The sequence below is a fragment of the Microtus pennsylvanicus genome, chromosome 1 (genome assembly GCF_037038515.1).
Source record: "Microtus pennsylvanicus isolate mMicPen1 chromosome 1, mMicPen1.hap1, whole genome shotgun sequence".
In the NCBI taxonomy this organism is placed as follows: Eukaryota; Metazoa; Chordata; class Mammalia; order Rodentia; family Cricetidae; genus Microtus; species Microtus pennsylvanicus.
This window is the reverse complement of record NC_134579.1, coordinates 82236987-82260460: the sequence shown is the minus strand read 5'-3', so window position 1 is coordinate 82260460 and position 23474 is coordinate 82236987. Positions and strand designations below refer to the sequence as shown.

At 45.2% G+C, this 23474-nt stretch overlaps 1 protein-coding gene across 1 annotated transcript; it reads right to left on the bottom strand.

The window, feature by feature from the left end:
- Positions 1–19267: 19267 nt before the first annotated feature.
- On the bottom strand, positions 19268–23242 carry Clec4g (C-type lectin domain family 4 member G). Its single transcript, XM_075956534.1, has 10 exons — positions 23188–23242; positions 22781–22891; positions 22029–22082; positions 21794–21856; positions 21587–21691; positions 20992–21081; positions 20659–20807; positions 20439–20554; positions 19647–19824; positions 19268–19481 (listed from the first exon to the last, which is right to left on the bottom strand). The coding sequence occupies exons 1-9, from the start codon at positions 23240–23242 to the stop codon at positions 19686–19688; spliced, it is 882 nt and encodes a 293-aa protein (XP_075812649.1). The 3' UTR covers positions 19268–19481; positions 19647–19685.
- Between the last annotated feature and the right edge of the window lie 232 nt (positions 23243–23474).

Here is a 23474-nt window from a genome sequence, read left to right as displayed (position 1 = left end):
CAGACAGTGCTCTTAACCACTGAGTCATCTCTCCAGCCCCGTAAATTTCACTTTTTAACAGCTGAATAATATTCTATTGTGTAAATGTAGCACATTTTCATTATTCATACATTTGTTGATGGGCATTTAGGTTGTTTCCAATTTCTGCAGTTTTTAAAAATTATTCAGAATTGTTTTAGTGATACTGTGGGGTTTTTTGGTGCATGTGTGTGTTATTAAGCTAAAAATGGTACTTTCAAGATCTGTAAAGAATTGTGTTGGGATTTTGATGGGCATTACTTTAAATCTGTAGACTGCTTTTGGTAAAAATGGCCATTTTCACATTACTAATCTTACTGACCCATGAGCATGGGAGATCTTTCCATTTCCTGATATCTTCTTCAGTCTATTTATTAATTTCTTAAAGTTTTTACCATACAAGTCTATACTTGCTTGGTTAGAGTTACCCCATTATAGTTTATATTGCTTTAGGCTACTATGAAAGATATTATTTCCATTATTTCTTTCTCAGTCCATTTGCCATTATAAGAGGGCTACTGATTTTTATGTTTTAATTTTGCCTTCTGCTACTTTGCTAAAAGTGTCTATCAGTTGCATAGGCTCCCTTCCCTGATGGAGTTTTTTGAGTCTTTTATGAGTAAAAATATATCATCTGCTAATAAGAATACATCAACCTCTTCCCTTCCTCTATGTATCACCTTGATCTCTCTCAGTTGTCTTATTGCTATAGTTAAGACTTGAAGTACTATATTGAATATTGACTAGGTATGGAGCGAGTGGACAACATTGTCTTACCCTTATTTTAGTGGAATTGCTTTGAATTTCTCTCTACTTAAGTTGATGTTGGCTATAGGCTTGCTTTATATTGCTGTTATTAAGTTGAAGCATGTCCCTTGTATCCCAACTATCTCCAGGACTTTTATCATGAAGGGGTATTGGATTTTGCCAAAGGCGTTTTGTGCATGTAGTGAGATGATCATGTGTTCAGTCTGTTTATTTGATGGATTATGTTTACTGATTTATGTATGTTGCATCATCCTGCTTTTTAAAAAAATATTTGTTTATTATGTACACAGTGTTCTGCCTGCTTGTATGCCTGCATAACAGAAGTGGGTACCAGATTTTATTACAGATGGTTGTGAGCCACCATTTGGTTGCTGGAAATTGAACTCAGGACCTCTGGAAGAGCAGCCAGTGCTCTTAATCTCCGAGTCGTCTCTGCATCCCATCCCTGCATTTTTCATTCAGTAGTGCATTGTTCAGTTTCCATGAGTTCATAAACTTTCTGTTGTCTCTGTTGTTGATATCCAGCTTTTACTTCACGGTAGTCCGAAAAGATGCAGGGTGTTATCTCAGTTTTCTTGTGTCTGTTGAGACTTGTTCTGTGTCCAAATATGTAGTTAACTTTGGAGAAAGTCCATGCATAGCTGAGAAGAAGGTATATTGGGGTTTTTTTTGTTGTTGTTTTGAGACAAGGTTTCTCTGTAGCTTTGGAGCCTGTCCTGGAACTAGCTCTTGTATGTAGTAATTGGAGCAGCAGGGCTGTGTCCCCAACACCCCAGCCGCCTGCAGGGCTTATGCCCGAAATAACAACACACAAACTGTATTCATTTAAACACTGCTTGGCCCTTTAGCTCTAGCCCTTACTGGCTAATTCTGATATCCCGATCAACCCATCTCTAATAAGCTGTGTAGGTCTGGTCTTACTGGGAATGATTCAGCATGTCTGACCTGGCGGCTTGCTTCATCGCGTGCATCTTCCCGGAGCGGGGAGCATGGCGTCTCTCTGAGGCGTCTGCTCCCGAGAGGAGAGCTGTGGAGTCTGAGCTTACTTCCTCTTCCTCCCAGAGTTCTGTTCTGTTTACTCCATCTACCTATGTTCTAACCAATAAAATGGGCCAAGGCAGTTCCTTTATTAGCCAATGACCTTCCTCCATCACTTGTAGACCAGGTTGGCCTTGAACTCACAGAGATCTGCCTGCCTCTGCCTCCCAAGTGCTAGGATTAAAGGTGTGCACCACCACTACCTTGCTAAATAAGATATATTGTAAGTGGAGGCTGCTCTTTTGTTCCCAGGCCCAGACCCGAATAATCACACAGAAACTATATTAGTTACAACACCGTTTGGACTATCAGCTCAGTTTCTTTATTAAATAACTCTTACACCTCAAATTAACCCATTTCTATTAATCTATGTATCACCATGAGGCTGTGACCTACTGGTAAGTTTCCAGTGTCTTTCTCCTTTGGCAGCTGTATGTTGTCTCTCTGACTCCACCTACTCTCTCTTTCTGTATCTCTGATTGGATTTCCTGCCTGACTTTACTCTGTTAAGCCATTGGCCAAAGCAGCTTCTTTATTAACCAATGGTAATAAAACATATTTACAGCATACAGAGGGAAATCCCACATCATTATATCATTTGTGTTTGGGTGACATGTTCTGCAGTTATTTGCTAGGTCCCTTTGATTTATGGCATAATTTAATTCCAGTATTTCTTTGCTTAGATCTTGTCTGGATGACCTGCACATTAGCGAGGGTGGGATACTGAAGTCACACACTGTTACAGTGTGAGGGTCAATATATGATTTTAGCTGAAGTAGTGTTTCTTTTATGAACTTAGGTGTCCTTGTGTTGGGGGCATAAATGTTTAGAATTTCAATATCCTCTTGATGGATTTTTCATTTGATGAGTATCCTTCCCTATCATGATTAGTTTTGTTTCGAATCTATTTTGTCAGATATTAAAATGGCTACTCTGGTTTGTTTACTTGGTGTCTTTGCTTGGGATATATTTTCCATTCTTTTACCCTGAGATGATGTCTATCCTTAATTTTAAGGTATATTTACTGAGTGTAAAAGAAGGATGGATCCTGTTTTCATATCCAACCTATTAGTCTGTATTTTTTGGCTTGTTTTTTGAGATAGGGTTTCTCTGTGTAACCCTGGCTGTCCTTGAAATCCCCCAGTAGGTCAGGCTGGCCTTGAATTCAGAGATTTGCCTGCCTTTGCCTTCCAAGTGCTGGGACATGTACCACCATTGCCTGACTTAGTCTTTTGTAGGTGGAGACTGTTTGTTCATTTCCTCTCTGCCTAGACCTGAATAATCACATAGAAACTATATATATTACAATACTGCTTAGCCTATTATCTCAGGCTTCTTATTAACTAACTCTTACATCTTAAATTAACCCCATTTCTATTAATAAGTGTATCAGCACAAGGCTGTGGCTTGCTGGCAAGGATCAGGTGTCTGTCTCCTTTGGCAGCTACATGGCATCTCCTGACTCTGCCCACTTTCTCTCTGTATCTCCTCCAGCCTGGCTGTAGTCTGCCCTGCCATAGGCTAAAGCAGGTTTATTCATCAACAAATAAAAGCAACACATATACAGAAGGACATCCCACATCAATCTCTGTCTTTTCATTGGGAAATTAAAACCAATAATGTTGACATATTGACAGTTATTAATGAGCAGTACTTATTGATTCCTGTTGTTTTGTTATGATGTGGCCTCCCCTTTTGATTTACTGTTTGGTGACTATTTATTCCTTGTGTCTTCTTGGGTGTGGTTAACTTCTTCAAGCTAAAGGTTCCTTTTAATGCCTTCTGTAAAGCTTAATTGGTAGGTAGAAGTTCTTTCCTTCCTTCCTTCCTTCCTTCCTTCCTTCCTTCCTTCCTTCCTTCCTTCCTTTCTTCCTTCCTTCCTTCCTTCCTTCTTTCCTTTCTCCCTCCCTCCATCCCTTCTTTCTTCCTCTAATTATATAATTTGTAGATTTAATATTTTCATAGTGTCCCAGATTTCCTGGATGCTTTATGCATGGATTTTCTTTTGTTTTAGATGTAACATTTTCTTTGACTGAGGTAGCTTTTTTCTATTTTGTCTTCAGAGCCTGATATTCTCTCTTGCATTTTCTTTGACTGAGGTAGCTTTTCTTCTATCTTATCTTCAGAGCCTGATATTCTCTCTTGCATTTTCTTTGACTGAGGTAGCTTTTCTTCTATCTTGTCTTCAGAGCCTGATATTCTCTCTTGCATGTCTTGTACTCCATTGAGGTTTTTTTTTTGTTTGAATTCCTAAATTTTCCACTTTTCTCTCAGCTTGAGTTTATTTTTGTGATTTTATTCTTACTTTCATGTGTTTAACTGTTTTTTTGTTACTTCATTCAACTGTTATTGTGTTTTCATTAAGGGACGTATTAATATCTGCTCTAAGAGCCTTGAACACATTTATTATTGCTGTTTTGGAGTTCTTATCTTATTTTTCATCTGGATTGCATTATTCAAGAGCTCCTGGAATAGGGCTGTTGGCTTCTGGTAGAGGCTTGTTGTTTAGCCTGTTAATGTTGATCTTTTTACATTGTTGTCTAGGCATTTGAAGTTATGATGATTGAGGTGTTTCTGGTGTTGATATCTGGATTTTTGCCTTTGTCAGGGGCATGTTCCTTTCTTTGCTATTACTATCTCTGAATCTTAAGCAAGTATGGAGGCTATGAGGTCCCTGGTGGAGAGTGTATCTTCAGGTTGGTGGGTGGCAGAAAAGAATGGAGGATTGGCTGGGAGAAAAGACTTTGAGGGGTAATGGATGACTGGGGCCTATATCAAGTGGCAGAGTTCCCAGAGAGTGGGGGTGTGGCAGGGCAGTGGCGAGGAAGAGGCTCTTGCAAGTAGGTTGCAGTGGAACAATAAGTCTGGAGACATAGGGATGAAAGGGGGACCCTGGGTCACACCAAGAGTTAGAGATCTCACCCAGCCCAGGCTGGCCTTCAAAGTTCTAATCCTTCTGCTTCCATCTCCTTAGTGTGAGGTGTGGGCTGTCATGTTTGGTTTCTGTGGTGCTAGGGATAGAATCCAGGGCTTTGCGAACTCTGGGACAGCACCAACTGGTCCACATCCCCAGGCTTTTAAAAGGCTTTGATGAGTGTATATTAATTCTATATGATAATGTGGCATTTCCATACATGTATGTATGTATTTTGATCATAGTCATCCCGAGGACCTCTCTTCTCTCCTGCTCCCTTTCACCTTCTTCTTCCAGACAAACCCCCCTTCTGTCTACTTTTACTCCTTTTCTGGTGACCCAGTAACTTTCACTGGGGTTCCCACAGGAGCATTAATGAGGGTTATTTCCAGGACTGTGGGTATCTTACCAATGGCTATATCACTACAGAAAGTGGTTCCCCTCCATGGAGCAACCTCACTGCCCATGGAGCAGGGCCTCATCAGCTCTTCTCCCAGCAAGTCATTGGCCTACTAATCCTCAGAGAATGTGGACAGGTCTTCTTCCAGGTAAGCTAGCACTCACAGGCTCCAGGGAGGAGGAAGGAGGATACTTTTTGGGTCACACTGGGGAGGTAAATGCTATTGTTATACTCATTGGGTGAATATGAGAAAAGAACCCCAAAGAGGCAAAGCCATGAGTCCAAGCTCACAGTCAGCAGCCAGCACAGGTTCCCAATGCCCGACTTTCTCCAGCTTCTGTGAATCCATTCATCAAAGACGTCAGTGCCAGGGCTCCCGAGTGTCAAGAGTCTGGGCCTTGTGGGGGACAGAGGGATGAGTCTGATGAGGGAAGGGGCTCCCAAAATCTTGAGGGGAGTAGCCAGTCCCCCACTTGGAAACCCCCTGGGAGCTTCCCCAGGTGCTTCAGCCTTCCCGGGAAGAAGAAACTGGGCTGCAGGGGGATTTCCTGGAATGGGGACGATGGAGCTAAGACTAGAAAGGTCGTACTGCTCTATCCCAAGGCCTTGTTCTGGGAGAGCGGTGTGATGGCCCATGCAGGAAGCTCCATCGGGCTTCCAAGGGCGCCAGGATGCACTAACTCAGCCCCAGAGAAGGTGGTCATGTGGTCCTCGGGGGACTGCCGTGGGGTCGCTGTCTGCACAGGGATGGGGTAACTGACCCGGCTCTCCCTCCCGACCCTCCAGAGCCTCTCTGCCCTCAGTTAGAAATGCTGGCAAACGGAGTCGACGTTTCTAGAAGTTTCCGTTTGCAACCTTAGCCCATAAGCACATCATTTCTAGTAATCTTCACCCCCCCCCCCGCTTGCAATACAAATTTTATGTGTTAAATAAAGACAGTTTTAAAAACTTACCAAGAATGAAACCCACAAACAAAATTTCTTCCAGTTGTGAATCACGTAACCCAAACTTATTAATACACAAAACAACACCCTAGGAAATCTCCCCGACACTGCAAGTCTCAGCAGCCTGCTTGTTGCAGGGCTCCCGACTCCCTTCCCAGCTGGAACTACAGCTGGCTCCCGTGCCCACCAGGTGCTTACGAGATTCTAGGGATCCAAACTCAGATTCTCTGACTTGAACAGCTGAGCCATCTTCCCTCCTTCGTCCCCCCTCCCCCCCGCCTCCCCGGGCCATCCTTTTTTAAAAATGGGCACCCGAAGTTTCTGTTTTCATCATGGTGTTTTCACCTTCTGCTCCCCGAAAACCATTCTTTCTACCCCCACTAGAGCTGGTTCTCTTGCTTCTCCTCCCTTCTCTTGTCTCCTGTCTCACTGCCCACTTCGTACCCTACTGCTCGCTCTTTTTCTAGTTTGTGAATCGTGTGTCCTATTGCGCTCTCCCATTCCTGGAAACCTCCTCCCCCCTCCCGTGGTTTCCATTCTTGTTTCAGGCCCTGTACCCACACTCAGCCTGGCTTATACGTGTACGTATAAACATGGTAAGCTGGGACCTTAGACAGACACATTGGACAGAACACGCAGTATTTGTCTAAGTCTGGTTCACCTTATTGACACTTTCTGGGTCCATCCATTTTTCTGCGAACTTCAGGATTTTATATTTCCTTACAGCTGAGCACATTCCCTTTGTGTATAGGTATCACATTTTCAGTTTCTGTTCATCTGTTGAATGACATCTCAGCCAAGTGAGAAAAGACTACCAACGACATTGCGGGCAAAAGCGTCAGCGGCTGAATCTGACGATCTGAATTACGTGGTAGGAGAAAAGTGATTTGTGCGAGTTCTCCTCTGACTTCCACAAGCACACTATGGCCTGTGCTTCCCTGTTACTAAATAAGTAAACAAGTAAATGTAATTAAGAAACTTAAAGAGTTCTGACAACAAACACTTGCTAGGATGGGGGAAAAATCTGATCTAGTTCAGCCGTTGTGAAAAGCAATGTGGAGGTGTCTCAAAAACTTCAAATTAGATCTGTGTGCTCTTTAGATTTTTGTCAGTGCGTCACAAGCCAGAGTCACTTGGGAGGAGGGAACCTCAGTTGACGAATTACCTCTAGATTGGCTTGTGGGCATATCTGTGTGGCATTTTTCTTGATTTCTGATTGATGTAGGAGGGTCCAGCCTTAGAGGGAAGTGGGCCTGGAAGGTTTAAGGAAGGCACCTGAACCTGGGCCTGAGGGCAAGCCAGGGAGCAGCATTCTTTCGTGGTTCCTGCCTCGGCTCCTACTTGAGTAGAGCCCCTCACGGCTCAACTGTGATCAGAATGTGTAAGCCAAACAAATACTCCTGTCCCCAACTTGCTTTTGGTAAGCATTTTAAAAACCACAACAATAGATATCAAAAGAGGACAGAGATTGACATCAGAACGTGGGATCTTGCTGCAATTGGCTCTGACCATGGTGTTCTTCTGCGAGAATTGTGGAAGTACTCTGAACTTTGGGCTGGAAATGCCATCGCGTGCTGAGAATTTAAAGGGGTTTGCTGTTGGAGATGGGAAGATGAGATGCTGAGAAAAATGCAGACGAGGGAGGTCTGGTAGTGACGTTTTAGAAGAACATTTGCCAATCTTCAAAGACTTTATCTGGGCTGTCTGTGTGATACTTTGAATTAAGAACCTATGGTTTCTGGTTAGCTGGGGTGAAGTCACTGGTGACAAGAGACCAGAGACACTGAAATGAAACTTTTGCTTTACTTTGATGCTGGTTAGCGAGGGCTGAAAAATCATCTGTAACTAATAAGAGATCAGCATCATTGAGGTGAAGTCTTTGGGGAGTATTTCTTCAGGGTCAGCACACAGAAGTTGTGGTCCAGACAGGGCCAGGTTGTCTCTCAGACAGCTGAACTTGGTAATGTGTAAGCATCACGTATGTATGTTGGATTTGGTGGTAGAGAAGCAGTCATGAAGAGTCATGGAGGTGGCTGGAGCTTGGCACTGTGAGGAGCCAGAGAGGCCACTGGGTCAGGCGCAACCCCAGCATATTGGAACTGTCGGAACTGTGGGATAGATCACCAGGACAGTGGCAGGTGTGGAGTAGAGTTTGCCTGAGCCTACAAGACAAGCTGTGGAGATTGCAGACGGCAGAACTGGAAAGGTGGGGCAATCAAAGTCCTGTGGAGCCCAGATGATCACGATTACCAAACACTCTGGTCACTGACCCTCTTTGTTTTTTTAATTTATTATGTATACAACATTCTGCCTCCATGTCACGCCAGAAGAGGACACCAGACCTCATTACAGATGGTTGTGAGCCACCATGTGGTTGCTGGGAATTGAACTCAGGACCTCTGGAAGAGCAGCCAGTGCTCTTAACCACTGAGCCATCTCTCCAGCCCCACTGACCCTCTTTGATCATAGTGTAACTGTTACCTGGTTCTTCCCTCTTGGGCTAAGACAGTAATTAATCTAGTTTGGACTTTACACGGTCCCACAGTTAAGAATCCTTGGGTTTTAAAGGAGACTGTGGACTTTTTTTTTTTTTTTTTTTTTTTTGGTTTTTCGAGACAGGGTTTCTCTGTAGTTTTGGAGCCTGTCCTGGAACTAGCTCTTGTAGACCAGGCTGGTCTCGAACTCACAGAGATCCGCCTTCCTCTGCCTCCCAAGTGCTGGGATTAAAGGCGTGCGCCACCACCACCCAGCTGAGACTGTGGACTTTTAAAGTGTTGGAAAAAATGTAAATACAGTGGGACTTTTAAAGTTCTATTAATTTTTATGTTGTGATAGTAACATGAAATCTTGGGAACAATCAAGAAAGAAAAGGTTATGGCTTAAGAGTGTTATGTCTGTGTGTCAGGTTGACAAGAGGTCGGTTGTGCTGGTTAGCTTCTGTCCACTTGACAATCTAGAGTCACCTGGGAAGAGGGGACCTCAGTTGATGAATTGCCTCTCTCAGGTCGGCCTTGGGCACATTGGTGTGGCATTTTCTTGGTTTTTTATTAATACGAGAGGGCACAACATATTGTGGGTGGTGCCGCCACTGGGCATCTGGCCTTGGGAGGTATAAATAGGTAGCTGAGCATGAACCTGAGAGCAAACTAGTAAGCACGTTCCTCCATAGTGCCGGCCTTTGCTCATGCTGGGGCTCCTGCCTTACTTCCTTTAATGGTCAACAGAGTCTGCAAGCCAAATGAACTCCTTCTTTCTCAAGTTGCTTTTGCTAATCACAACACTAGAGAACAAACTTGAACAAGCTACCATAGGGTCCAGTGAAACCACTCCTGGACATGTACCCAGAAGACGTTGTGTCCTACTAGAGGGATGATGTTTATTTAAGTTAACGCTGCTCTATTCACACAAGCAGGGAGGAAACCTACTACGTGCCCTTAACACCTTTTTCTCTCTTTCTAGGGGGCTCTGGCTGCAGCATGGTGGTGCACACTCATAACCCCTGCACTGCATGGGCAGAAACAGGCAGGACATTTGTGGCTTTGAAGGCAGCCTGGACTATGTAGTATGAGGCCATCCTGGGGCTTAGATAAGACCCTGACTTGTAGAAATAAAAAGGCAAAAAAGAAGAAAACCAAAACCGCAGAAGGAATTGCATTCTACAAAAACACATACAATCAAACACATGTTACCACCGCTTCCTGTCTCTCTCCATTATCTGCCTCAACTTCGGGTTTCACTTCCTGCCTTTCTTCTGGGCTTCAAACTAAACAACTTCCCCTGGGCTGCAGAATCACTGAAACTCTGAGGTAAAGAAAACCCCTCCTGGAACACCCAGGGTGCCGTGCTCTGCTGGAGGGAGGGCCTGTTTGCCCTCCTTCATTTCTTCTTTTACTCCCATAGCATTGTTCTTCCGGCTGACCAGGTCGCTCAGCAGATGAAGGGGCTTGCCACCAAGCCTGATCAATGACCTGAGCTTGGTCCTTGGATCCTACACAGTGGAAGGGGAGAATGGACTCCAGAGAGTTGTCCTCTGACCTCCCAAGGTGTGCCACCCCCAGGATAAATAAATAATAAAAGGACCATCTGTGTTATCACAGGTTTGGAACTGTTAATCTCTGGGACCTGATGACCTCAGAGGTGCGTGTGTCACTGAAGATGTCTTCCTCTCCCCCAGAATTCGACAATTGTTGGGGAATATTATTTTAAGGTGTATTGCTTTTGTTTATGCTGCCTTTGATTAATTGTGAAGCTGTGATTCTTTGCCAAGCTAAGGCCTGTCAGTAGTCAATCATGGATCAGAGGGTCCCTCACAGAGCCCTATAACTCCCTGCTGAATTATCGACTATTGTCTGCTGTGTGAATTTTACCCTTTTGGCTATTTTGAGGGGTCCACCACTTAACTCCCAAATCAATCACATACAGAGGCTTTTTCTTAGTTATGAATGCCTGGCCTTAGCTTGGCTTGTTTCTTGCCAGCTTTTCTTATCTTAAATTATCCCATCTATCTTTTGCCGTTTGGCTTTTATCTTTCTTACTTTTGTATATCTAACTTTATTTCTTTCTCTGTGGTTTTCTGGGTAGCAGGGTGACTGGCCCTGATGTCCTCATCTTCTTGTTCTCTCATTGCTCCCCTTTCTTTCTTCTTCCAGATTTCTCCTATTTATACTCTCTGCCTGCCAGCCCCGCCTATCCTTGCTCCTATTGGCCATTCAACTCTTTATTAGGTTCATCAGGTGTTTTAGACAGATGGTCCTGGTTAAACTCAGCAGATCACACAAAATAAAACAAAAGCTATGCATGGGGGAAAGGGACTTGTGAGGAGGAGAGGAGGTTAAAGAAGCTTAAGGAATTCAGAGAGGTGACAGTAACCAAAACACACAGTGTACATGTTTGAAACTGTCAAAGAACAAAATCAATCTTTTATTATTTATTTATCCTGGGGGGGGCACACCTTGGGAGGTCAGAGGACAACTCACTGGAGTCCATTCTCCCCTTCCACTGTGTAGGATCCAAGGACCAAGCTCAGGTCATCAGGCTTGGTGGCAAGCCCCTTCATCTGCTGAGCGACCAGGTCAGCCGGAAGAACAATGCTATGGGAGTAAAAGAAGAAATGAAGGAGGGCAAACAGGCCCTCCCTCCAGCAGGGTGTGGGCACCCTGGAACAGCACCCTGGGTGTTCCAGGAGGGGTTTTCTTTACCTCAGAGTTTCAGTGATTCTGCAGCCCAGGGGGAGTTGTTTAGTTTGAAGCCCAGAAGAAAGGCAGGAAGTGAAACCCGAAGTTGAGGCAGATAATGGAGAGAGACAGGAAGCGGTGGTAACATGTGTTTGATTGTATGTGTTTTTGTAGAATGCAATTCCTTCTGCGGTTTTGGTTTTCTTCTTTTTTGCCTTTTTATTTCTACAAGACAGGGTCTTATCTAAGCCCCAGGATGGCCTCATACTACATAGTCCAGGCTGCCTTCAAAGCCACAAATGTCCTGCCTGCCTCTGCCCGTGCAGTGCAGGGGTTATGAGTGTGCACCACCATGCTGCAGCCAGAGCCCCCTAGAAAGAGAGAAAAAGGTGTTAAGGACACTTAGTAGGTAACCTATACACAAGCAAGTCATGTTGTGTGTACCTATAACACCGGTAATGGGAAGCAGAAGACAGGTGGATCCTAGGGGCTGGCTGGCCAGTCAGTTTGAATTGGTGATCTCTAGGTTTAGTGAGAGACGGTCTCAGAAAACAAGGTTGAGTGTAATTTAGGGAGACAACCTATATGGAGCTCGGACCTCCACACACCTTCACAGGTGGGTGCATCCCATCATTGAGTCTTGCTACCTATTGAATTTGGGGGGTATCACAGAGTATCTACAGGGGTCAGGAATCATTTGAGTGGGTCACAACAAAGGCTCTGGAATAGAACTTTGAACAGATTGTGAGAAACCTGTATTTTTTTTTGTTTATTTGGTTTGTTTTTCTATCAAAAGTAGTTAGATAGGCAAAGGCCCATATTTTCTGAACCTCTCCTTTCCTCTTTGCATTGACTAGCTAGTCATGTCAGATGGTAAAGTCAGCTTCCCACTAATAGAGTCAGATAGTCTTACTATCTATATTAGTGAGAAAAGACAGAGACCACTTGGCCAAGTATGCTGCTGGGTAGCTTGCTTTGGGCTCTGGTGCTCCTTTTTAAAAAAGAGAAATTGCCTTGGCAAATTACTTCCTCTTTGTGTGTTTCTTTATGAGATGTTGGGATTATTCTTTTCTAGCAACTTTGGTCTTACTCATGATTTCAGATCCATCCACAACAGGGTTCTGATCCCTTCCACTGGGGAAGGTACCACCCCTGTTGTGGTCTCCAGGATCTAGGGTGAACGACATTCAGAGTAAGAGGGGGTGAATGAGAAGTGTCGCTGACACAAAGCAAATGTGGGGTTCTGATCCACAGCTCTTTGGGTGTCCCTGGTGACTTCTGATTGCTAAGAAACATCTAACGTAGGCCACCCCCGTGTGGGGATTTACTGGAGATAGATGAAGCACTTGAAATCAGAGTACAGAAAACCTTCTGTTGTGGGAAGCTGAAACTCGGATGGCTATCAGAGCCCAAGAAACCTCGCTTTAGGGAAGCTGAATCTCTGATAGCTTAATTCTCACAAAGCCAGGTGCGAAATAACTTAGGTAAAAAGTGCTCTTAAGGAGACAGACTTCTGTACACAGAGGGGAAGCCAAATCCTCCAGCCTGGCAAGAGGCTCCCCTATGTCCGGTGTCTCCCTATCTCAGCTGTGCCATGCTCAGGTAGGGTAAAATGGTGCCGAGGTCACTGTATTCTTCCTCTATTTCTTTGCTTTACTTTTTTTTGGGTCCACATTCCTAGGCCACATGTGCTGTTTTATCCTAAGTCAGTGAACTATGGAATGATCTTTCTGTACCATGTGAATATGTATTCCTCTCATTAATTAATAATAAAAGCCGTTTGACCAATAGCCAGGCAGGATAAGGCTAGGTGGAACAAACAAACCGAGAACTCAGATGAGAAAGGGCGGAATCAAGGGAGATGCCAGCCAGTTACCTAACAAGCAGGATGTGTAGAAAATGAGGTAACAAGCCTTGAGCCATGTGGCAAAACATAGATAGAAATGTGGTCTAATTTAAATGTAAGAGTTTGCTAGTAGGGGCTGGAGAGATGGCTCGGAGGTTAAGAGCGCTGACTGCTTTTCCAGAGGTCCTGAGTTCAATTCCCAGCAACCACATAGTGGTTTACAGTCATCTATAATGAGATCTGGTGCCCTCTTCTGGCATGCAGACATACATGGAAAAATGTTGTATACATAATTAATAAATAAATAAATAAATTAAAAAAAGAGTTAGCTAGTAATAAGCCTGAGGTATTGGTCAAGCATTAATAATAAGTATAAGCCTCTGAGTGATTATTTAGAAGTGGCTGTGGGATGGGGTGGGAGAGAGAAACCTCTGTTTACATGGTACTTCTTTTACCTTTTAAATTTTTAAAAAAGATTTATTGATTTATTATGTATACAGTGTTCTGCCTGTATCCATACCTGCCAGAAGAGGGCACCAGATCTCATCACAGATGGGTGTGAGCCATCATATGGTTGCTGGGAATTGAACCCAGGTCCTCTGGAAGAGCAGTCAGCACTCTTAACCTCCGAGCCATCTCTTTAGCCTGCTTCTATTATTTTTTATATTTATTTATTTAATTATTTATTTTTTAAGAAAAGAGGTAGCTGTCTGCCTTGAATCTGTGAGATGTGTGGATCTCACAGGGAGGCGGACCCTAGAGGATGGGCTCATTTTTTTTATTTATTAGATTAAAAAAAATACCAATCCAAGTTCCCATTCCCTTCCCTCCTCCCATTCCCTCCACATGTCCTCCCACCCCACCCCCATCTAATCCTCAGAGAGGGTAAGGCACATTGCCTTGTGGAAGATCTAAGGCCCTCTCTACTATATCTAGGCTGAGCAAGGTATACATCCAAAGAGAATAGGATCCCCAAAAGCCAGTACATGCAGTAGAGATAAATCCTGGTGCCACTGCCAGTGGCCCCTCAGTCTGCCCCAGCCATACAACTGTCAACCACATTCAGAGGAACTAGTTGGTCCTATGCTTGCTACTTCCTAGTCCAGCTGGAGTTGGTGAGCTCCCATTAGCTCAGGCAAACTGTTTCAGTGGGCAAAAACCCATCATGATCTTTACCTTCTTGCTCATATTCTCATTCCTTTGACTTTTCAACTGGACTTTGGGAGCTCAGTCCAGTGCACTGATGTGGGTCTCTGCCTCTGCCTCCATCAGTTGCTGGATGAAGGCTCTATGGTGATATCTAAGATAGTCGTCAGTCTGACTACAGGGCAAGTAAAGATCGGGCCCCCCTCTCCTCTATTGCCCAGGGTCCTAGATGGGGGTCATCCTTTCGGATTTCTGGGAATTTCTTGAGAGCCAGGTTTCTGCTAACTCTATAATGGCTCCCTCAATCAAGATATCTCTCTCCTTGTTCTCATCTCTGTCCTTCTATCTCAATCATCCCATTCCCTCAAGTTCTCCTCTCCCTCCTCCTCTCCCTTCCTCTTCTCTTCCTACCCTCCCCAGTTTCCCCATGCTCCCAACCCTGCCAGTCAATCCTGTCCATTTCCAATTTCCAGGTGGGTCTATAGATATTTTTTTCTTTGGGTTTACTTTATTACTTAGTTTCTCTAGGATCGTGAGCTATAGGCTCAATGTCCTTTGTTTATAGCTAGTATCCACTAATGAGTGAGTACATACCATGTTCATCTTTTTGGGTCTGGGTTACTTCACTCAGGATAGTGTCTTCTAATTGGGATGGGCTCATTTTATCAGTGAGCCGAACTCATTGTAAGCAAAAGGTAACTGTGCTGTTTTGTCACCACCTTGGCCAGTGGCCTCACTAAGATGGAGACAGTCACACTGCTGGGCCTCCATTGTGGTTAGTGCCATCATCAAGCTGTGGAAACCGTGTGACTTCACCACCACCTTGGTTAGTGTATCACATGTTATGAATCAAAATCACGTCATTCATGAAGCTTCCCCTTCCCATTGAGCTCTCAGGGAACCAATGCACCCTTCAAATTTCTGGTATCATGGGCATCCACTCATGTGCTCTAATATTTTCCCATTTTTTTCTATTTTGTTTATTATATTTCTGGTTCATAGTTGTACCTTGGAAATGAGAGACTCAGAGGAGACACCAGCATGAGCTGTATTTCCAAGGGATATGGTCAATGTATTTTTATATCAGATTATGGAGGCAACGCCAGACTTCATGGTGGGTTTTACAGATTGTTTTGCATGGTGTATTTACTGGTTTCTTGGTGGGGGTGGGATGGGGCGTATGAGCTTTCTTAGCCCTGTACCTCCACCACTAGCCAGCTACTAAAGGGAACTGACATTTGAGATAGCTACAGTTGGGATGCTCATGGGAATTCGCAACAGCCCAGAGAGAAGTTGGGAAGGCACCGATGTCTAACCAGGAGCCAGATGAGAGACTGCCAAGTGCAAGCCAAGCTGCTGCCAGTGGGTGACTACAACAGCTGGAGGCGAAGAGGTATCAGCCAGCTTGGGCTAGAGGCTAGAGATGCTGGCTGTGCTGGGTCTCTAGGCCTGCTTTATCTCATTGAGATATAATGTTCCTTTCTCCTTTTTTTTTTGAGATAAGACTTCCCTGTGTAACATCCCTGGCTGTTCTGAAACTTTCTTTGTAGCCCAGGCTAGCCTCAAACTCACGAAGATCCGCCTGCCTCTGCCTCCCGAGTGCTGGGATTAAAGGCGTGCACCACCACCGCTCAGCACGTTTTTCCCTTCTTGAGACTCCTTTTCCCCATGCATGTTGTCTGCTTCTGTTTCTGCTCCATTGAGCCCTGGTTCTCTGGCTTCTGTTTTTACTTTCCAGTTATACTTATATGGACAAGCTAAGGAAAGAACAAGCTAATGCCTACCCTTTCGTAAGTTCTTTTTTAAAGTTTTTATTTTTTTGTATTTTATGTATGAGTGTTCTGCATGTTATCATGAATGGTTGTGAGCCACCATATGGTTGTTGGGAATTGAACTCAGGACCTCTGGAAAGCAGTCAATGCTCTTAACTGCTGAGCCAACACTTCAGCCCTTCTAAGTTCTTTTAGCTCCTACCGGAAAATTTTTTTAAACATTTAAAAAATTAATTTATTTTTATCTTATGTGCATTGGTGTTTGCCCACATGTATGTCTGTATGAGGCTGTCAGATCCCTTGGAACAGGAGTTACAGACAAATGTGAGCTGCCATGTGGGTGCTAGGGAATTGAACCTGGGTCCTCTAGAAGAGCAGCCAGTGATCTTAACTGCTGAACCACCTCTTCAGTCCCTCCTGCCATAGTTTTAACAGGGCTTTCTTACTGAAGTCTTCTGGATGCTGCAAACATCAGTTCAATGATGTTTTGCTGTGTATCTGATGTTTCTGTCTGCTTACGTTCATTCAAAACCAAAGACTGTAAAGTAGGTCACTTTATACTGTATAAGGACTGTCTGTGTTTTCTATAATGTTTACCTGAAAGCACACAAATCCCCTAGTTTAACAGTATGTGTAAGGTAATGCTATTACATTATATCATAAGTATGTAGTTCAGGTTCAACTTGGTTTTATTAAGCTGGCATTGTATAGCACTGCCTTCTGAGCTGAACAACTACCATTTTCTTTTCTTTTTTTTATTGATATTTATTGAGCTCTATATCTTTCTCTCTCCCGTCCTGCTTCTACCCTCCCCCTTCAACCCTTCCCCAAGGTCCCCATGCTCCCAATTTACTCAGGAGATCTTGTCTTTTTTCTGCTTTCTACTTCCCATGTACATTAGATCTATGTAAGTCTCTCTTAGTGTCCTTGTTGTTCTCTGGAATTGTGGTTTGTAGGCTGGCTTTCTTTGCTTTATGTTTAAAAACCACCTATGAGTGAGTACATGTGATAATTGTCTTTCTGTGTCTGGGTTACCTCACTCAAAATAATGTTTTCTACCTCCATTCATTTTCCTGCAAAGTTCAAGATGTCGTTATTTTTTTCTGCTGTGTAGTACTCCATTGTGTAAATGTACCACAGCTTTTCTTATCCATTTTTCGGTCGAGGGGCATTTAGGTTGTTTCCAGCTTCTTGACTATTGCTGTTCCTTCATGGATGTGAGGGGGCAGGCGGGGTCACTGGACCCCCATCTGGGTATCCAGTCACTCCTACTAGCCAGTTGCCTGTAACTGTGCCCTAATTGCACTTGTCCCATTGTTCTTGGGGAGCACTAGAGGAATTAAGCTGGGGAGGGATAGGGAGAGAGGGCTCCACCTATGTAGCTGTGGGAAAGCCAGCATCCATGCTGGGTTACTTTCCAGAGAGGCTACTTTTGGGTTACCTCTTTATCTGTCAGTAACCCCTCACCCATGCTGAAGAATAAGCCCAGTAAACTCATTGGTTCCCCAAAAGTAAGTTCAATAAACTCATTGGTTCTCCATGGTGGACTTTGGTGACTAAAACTTTGTCATTGGGATGTTATAAGGAAGGGGTGGACATTGTTTAATTATGCCCCTCCCAAGTTCTCACAACAGATGGTAAATTTGTTGCTGTTACTATGTCTTATGTTATTAAAAAACTAGAAAATTTATCTAAGTTACGAAGGTCTGAGTAAGTTATTTAAGGTTTGTTAAAGATGAGACATAGACACGATATGCGTGATATTAAAATTTCTAAGGTTAAAGTTCATATGTACTAAACTTTTTTGGTATCAAAGTTCAATATATTGAACCATGCTCAAAGCAATGGAGATAAAAGTGCTTGTTTTTTGCGTAAGCTTTACCACAATGTTACACAGTGATGAAAAGTACCTGCTGGCTGTTAAAGACCCATACTGGAAGGCCACATTGATGTGACTAGAAGGATGAAAAGGGAGAGTATTGCTCTCCTTACCCTCCAGAGTCAGCTAGGTCCAAGGGGACTGTAGGGTATCCCTTAAAATGTTCTGTAGCTCTTGTTCATGGAGGCCATGGAGACCCAACTCAGTGGCTCCAAACAGTTTATAAAGAGGTTCAGCACAGAGAAAATCATGCTTCCAAGGCAGCTCTGACTTAGCCTCTCATAGATGGAACAGATGGTAAAATGGAGTCTAAATGACTCGGAGGACAAGATCCTTCACTGCTTGACAGAAAAAAAAAACAAAAAAAAAACCTAGTTAATTTTGGCCAACTACATCGTCTTAAACACCTGCCAGGAAAGAACAGAGACCAAAATGACTTGGGTTTCTGTTACGGTCCAAGAGGTGCTGCTACTCCCCAGACATTAGACTTAAATTCATGTGAAGCGTTACTCAGACAGCTGTATATTACTAATGGCTTCCTTCTTAATAAGGAAAATGCTGCCCAGATATAAGAGACTTCAGACCTTGGCTCAATTTAACACTTCAGAGTCTATCTGGAACCCAGACAGTCAGGTCCACTTATTGGTTTAACCTAAAAACCAAATAACGCTCAAATTTCTCCTCTCTCCCTCTCTGGAAGCCATCTGAGAGGGAGCTCACACCATGAAGCTAGTCTCTGCAACAGCTATCACGGCGCCTGAAAGCAGACCTGAGGTTCAGCACTCTGGAGAGCAGTCTTCGAGGCCTAAGAAACACAATAGTGGCCAAACAGATGGAGGGAGAAACTTGTGAGCCTATCAAACTATTCCAATGGACTTTGATTTGAACATTGAAAAAGTTATCTCTGTTGTGGTTTCTCCTGGATCCCTGCCTCAGACTATTTTTCAGGGTTTCTTGGTGTAGCCGTGGCTGTCCTGGAACTCAGAGATCTGCTTGCATCTGCCTCCTGAGTGCTGGGATTAAAGGCGTGTGCCACCCCCACCTGGCCCTGCCTCAGACTCTCAAGGCTAGGAAGTTTTGTCTTCACTTCTCCTTCATATTTCTGTCCAGGCACCAGACAAGGACTTTCTTTGCTCCCTATACCTGAATGTTATACAAAGAAACCACCAATACACTTTGGAGTCTTTTAGACAGGCCCATGGGAGGGGCCTTCTGACTGCTATGCCCAATGACCCCTTCCAGCTGGAAAAAAGAACAGACCAGCCATCACTCCGATTCCATAATGACAGTTAAGGTTACCTCTTCAAAAATAGGGGGGGGGTGATTAAAAATTGTATAATGCAGAGATGAGAATTGTGAGAACCCCTTTTAATATCGAAGGTAGTCAGTTTGATAAAGGCCCATATTTTCTGAAGCTCCCCCTTCCTTTTGTGCTAATTCGTCAACCACGCCAGTGTGTAAAGCTGAGATTCCACCAGTGGGGATGAGATACGGTCATCACTTACATCAGGGATGAAAGACACAGACCATCGCGGCCAAGTGTGCTGCTTGCAAGCCCAGTTTGGGTTCTGGCACGCCTTTCCTGGGAAAAGAAATTACTTAACTTTGCATGTTCCTTGTGGGATACTGAGATCACTCTTTTCTCCAAAACATGTACTGGTCAGGCTGAGTGGCTCTTAGTAATGGTGCAATAGAAAAAAAATCTTGGTAGTGGGCTCAAGAAACATGCGCCATGCTTCTGATTTACCCTGAGGCAATGGACATGGCACTGGGACACTGGGCTGGATCAGCAGCTGCTCCTCTTCTCGCAGATCCAGCCGTCCTTCTCATTGCTACATGGTGCGTCATTCCACAGCCCCGAGTGTAGCATCATGACACAGTCCTCACGTCCTCTGGAATCGTTGGGCTCTCCAGAGTTCCAGTGACTGCGGTGGTTCAGTAGGGAGTGTTACTGGGAATCTGGGCTGGCGATAGACCTAAGGTCCAGCCTCCCTCCCCTCCTTGTTGCTTGACTCTGGCATAGACACCCTGAATGTCTAATTTGAGTTTATATTACAGTGAGCATTTGTAAGGGCTCAGAATTGAACTCTTAGCCAATTCCAGGGTTTAGCTTTTCCACTCTTAAAAGGTTAGTTCAGGGACTGTGGAGATCACTCAATGGAAAAGAAACCCTGCTGTATAAACATAAGGACTTGAGCTCAAACCCCAAACAGTTACATAAAAATCCAGCTATGGCTGTGCATGTGTTTGTAACCCTGGCAGGGCGGGGTTTTCTGGCTGTCAACCTAGATCCAGGTTCACTGAGAGACCCTGTCTTAATGGGATAAAGCAAGGAATGGTAGAACAGACTATCCAGAGTTCTCCCCTAGCTTTTGCATGAGCATGCGTGGGTTTGCAAGCTCCCCATGCACCATATACACACTCGCCAAAGCACCAGCAACAATCCTCTCCTAGGAATTAGTCTTTAGACATATCCCAAAGCATTTTTCCTAGGGTCTAACTTTACCCTTCCGAATCTCTCTTGGAGCCATCTCCTTACCTGAAGGTGAGTGAGACTCCATCTACCCACTGGTAGCCTTGAATCTTGCCAAGGTGGCGAACTGTCCTCAGCCCCAACCAGTAGCCTCGGCCCCGCGTGCGCTGACTCAGGAAGCTCTGGAAGGGAGTAGAGATGTCATCTGGCCACGTCTGCTTGACATCCCCGGCCACAGCAGCTCAGGTGAACTCTGATTCTCCTCTGCCAAGTGCCAGCAGCATACCTGCTCATCCAGGTCTTTGACAATCACCAAGTGGGCACCGTGGACGGAACAGAAGCTCTGTGCTGTGTTCCATATAGCCTGAGTCTCAGAGAAATAGTAGCAGGATCCTTGGAAGTGTAGCCATGATGTGGGGCACTTCTCACAGGATTCTGTTGGGTGGTGAGGGTCAGAGAGACGGATTGTTATCGAATGAGGCCGTTGGAATGCCATGGAGGGTGTTGTATACCAGAGAAACAAGGTTTAGGTCAAAAGGCACATCTGGTAGAAAGAGAAGCCTTGAGAACCCCAGACAGGGCCCACTCCTTCCCATCCTTAGTCTTCTCTCTGGCTCACTGTTTTGTTGCTTGACAGCCTCCAATGCCTGGAAGAGCTCACTGCGGATGTCTTCACGATCTCTGGCTGCTTTAGCCAAACTCTGGGTCACTACAGAGTCAGAACGGTGGACGATTAGAGCGGGAGTTGGATTGGGACTTATGTATAGGTCAATATCTAGGTCCAGTGCCAGTTCATGGTTGCTATCAGGGTCAAGAATAACTTCAGTCTGGGCGTGGTGGTTTCAGCTACTTCTGAAGGCTGAGACAGAGGAGGATTGCAAGTTCAAGGCTAAATTGAGCTACAGAGTTTAAGTTCATCCCGGGCAACTTAGTGAGACCCTGTCTCAAAATAAAATATAAAATATGTGTTGGTGATAATTTTGGTATTAGAGCACCTGCCTAGAATCGCCCAGTGAAGGGCTGGGGGAATGGTTCGAAGGCAGAAGAACACTTGCTTAGGGTCACGCAGTGAAGAAAGCCCGCCTACTATGTGAAGCCCTAGGTTGCGTCACCAGGGATCTGAGGGTCTAGGACTGTACTGCCAAGAAGGGGCGTGGCTATAGTTAGAGGCGAAGATCAGGGGTCAGGGGGTCGTGTTCAGCTTCAGCTCTTACCACGCTCTTGCAGTTCTTTAAGGGCGCTCTCCTGCTCCATCAGCTTTGTCTGTGTGTTCTTAAACTCAGCGAGTGTGGTTTGCAACTGCGCTTTCATCCCGGAGCCTATGTGGGGATGGGGCGACCTTTTGAGACCTGCCAGTGTCACCCACCTGTTCCATTTCCCAGCCCCACAGCTCTCAAGCCTCCACCAGGCCCGTTTCTTACAGCAGTTCCCGCAGGCTCCGACATCTTCTTTCAGGGCACTCAACATCATCTTTTGCTCTGAGGCTGGAATGAATTCCCCCCCAACACACTAGGTCAGGGGACACCCTTCTCCAATCCAGGTTCAGCCCTATTTCCAGGGGTCTCAGCTAATTCACTACCCAATTTCGGAATCCCTGGCAGTCCCACCTCCTACCGCCAGGGGACGCAGACCCCCTGCTCTGCAATTTGCACGCACCGTTTGTCTTTAGCTGGTCCTGGTGGCTGAGCAGCGCCCTGCGCTCGCTGGAGGCTGCAGAGAGAAGCAAGCAGAAGTTGGGAACCTTCTGCTTTCCTAGAGTGTGTGAGAACCCGTGATTGGTATCCACGGAGGCACAGTCCAGGAATACAGCACTCGGGCACGGATAGGAGACATGCATAGTGCATACATACAGCGCCAAACAGACACATGTTTGGTTTACTCTAAAGGTTCTTAACCTTCCTAATGTTTCGACCCTTTAAAATTTAATAACCACCTCATGTTGTGGTGACCCTCCAACCATAACATTATTTTCTTTGCTACTTCATCATTATAATTTCGCTACTGTTCTGACCCATAATGTAAGCATATGTTTTTTGATGATCTTTGGGAACACCAAAGAGTTGTGACTCACAGGTTGAGAACCTCTGGTTTATACTTACTGACGTCCAGGATGCCATCTGGTGCGCCACAGAGGGAACAAGTTTGTGCCTTCCCTGCCAGGTGGCATACAACTTGTTCCGCGTTAAAGGATCATTGTCGTGGGCTGGAGAGATGGTTCAGAGGGTTAGAGCGAGCTGCTCTTCCTGAGAATCCAGGTTCAATTCTCAGCACCCACATGCGACAGCTCACGACTGCCTGCAACTCCAGCTCTAGGGAAGTTGATGTCGTCTGGCATCTGTGGGCACTGGCACACGCGTGTCACACCCTCACGCTGGCACATACAGGTACACATCAAGAGAATCACTCACCCTTGGACAACAGGGTGCTCAGGATGAGAGTCCATAGCACTGTGGCCACCAGGAAAGCCAAGACCAGGAAGGAAAGCCTTTGTTTGTAGTACTCCCAGCGTCCCAACTGCCCTAGGAGAACACCGATGGATTCTTGATTCCTCCAGGTTGGGTTAGAATTCTATGCCAATGTAGCTGGGTCTATGACTGGAATAGCACCTGTCCCCTAACCGGGCTTCCTGGGGAAGACTCAAGGGTTGCCCTACCCAGCCCTTTGGGTCCCGGGGAATGCTCCACACCCAGGCTCTACTCTTCCCCACACCCAGGGTGCAGGCACTGCCGTTCTGCAGTCCTGTCCGTACACTGGTGGCCCCTCCCCTTGACATTAGGACTCACGGAGGAAGATGAGGTGATCCCTTCACTCATACCTCTGGGGACCTCCTCGATGGCGCTACCCAGCTTGCTGTATCCACCAGCGTCCATGATGGTGGTGGGATCCAGCCCGGGACAGAGATATAAATTTAGGTCCCCACCCTAGTCCCATCCTATCTCTTTTCCTTCCTTCCTTTTCATTTCCATGGCCTCAGTTCCTTAGGAACCCAGCCAATGGCTGGTCACAGTGCTGGGCAAGGCTGGGGCTGGGAGGGGCAGCTCCAATCTGTGCGGCTTGGTCATTGCAGCTGTGTTTCCTCGGTGCCAGGAGCTTCTCTTCAGA

Excerpts from the sequence above, each read along its gene's own strand:
- Clec4g (XM_075956534.1), bottom strand. The coding sequence starts at position 23,242 with ATGGACGCTGGTGGATACAGCAAGCTGGGTAGCGCCATCGAGGAGGTC. Across the intron at positions 21,692-21,793 it reads CGGAGCCTGCGGGAACTGCT|GCTCCGGGATGAAAGCGCAG; the intron begins GTAAGAAACGGG and ends ATCCCCACATAG. Across the intron at positions 20,808-20,991 it reads GGCTGTCAAGCAACAAAACA|AATCCTGTGAGAAGTGCCCC; the intron begins GTGAGCCAGAGA and ends ACCACCCAACAG.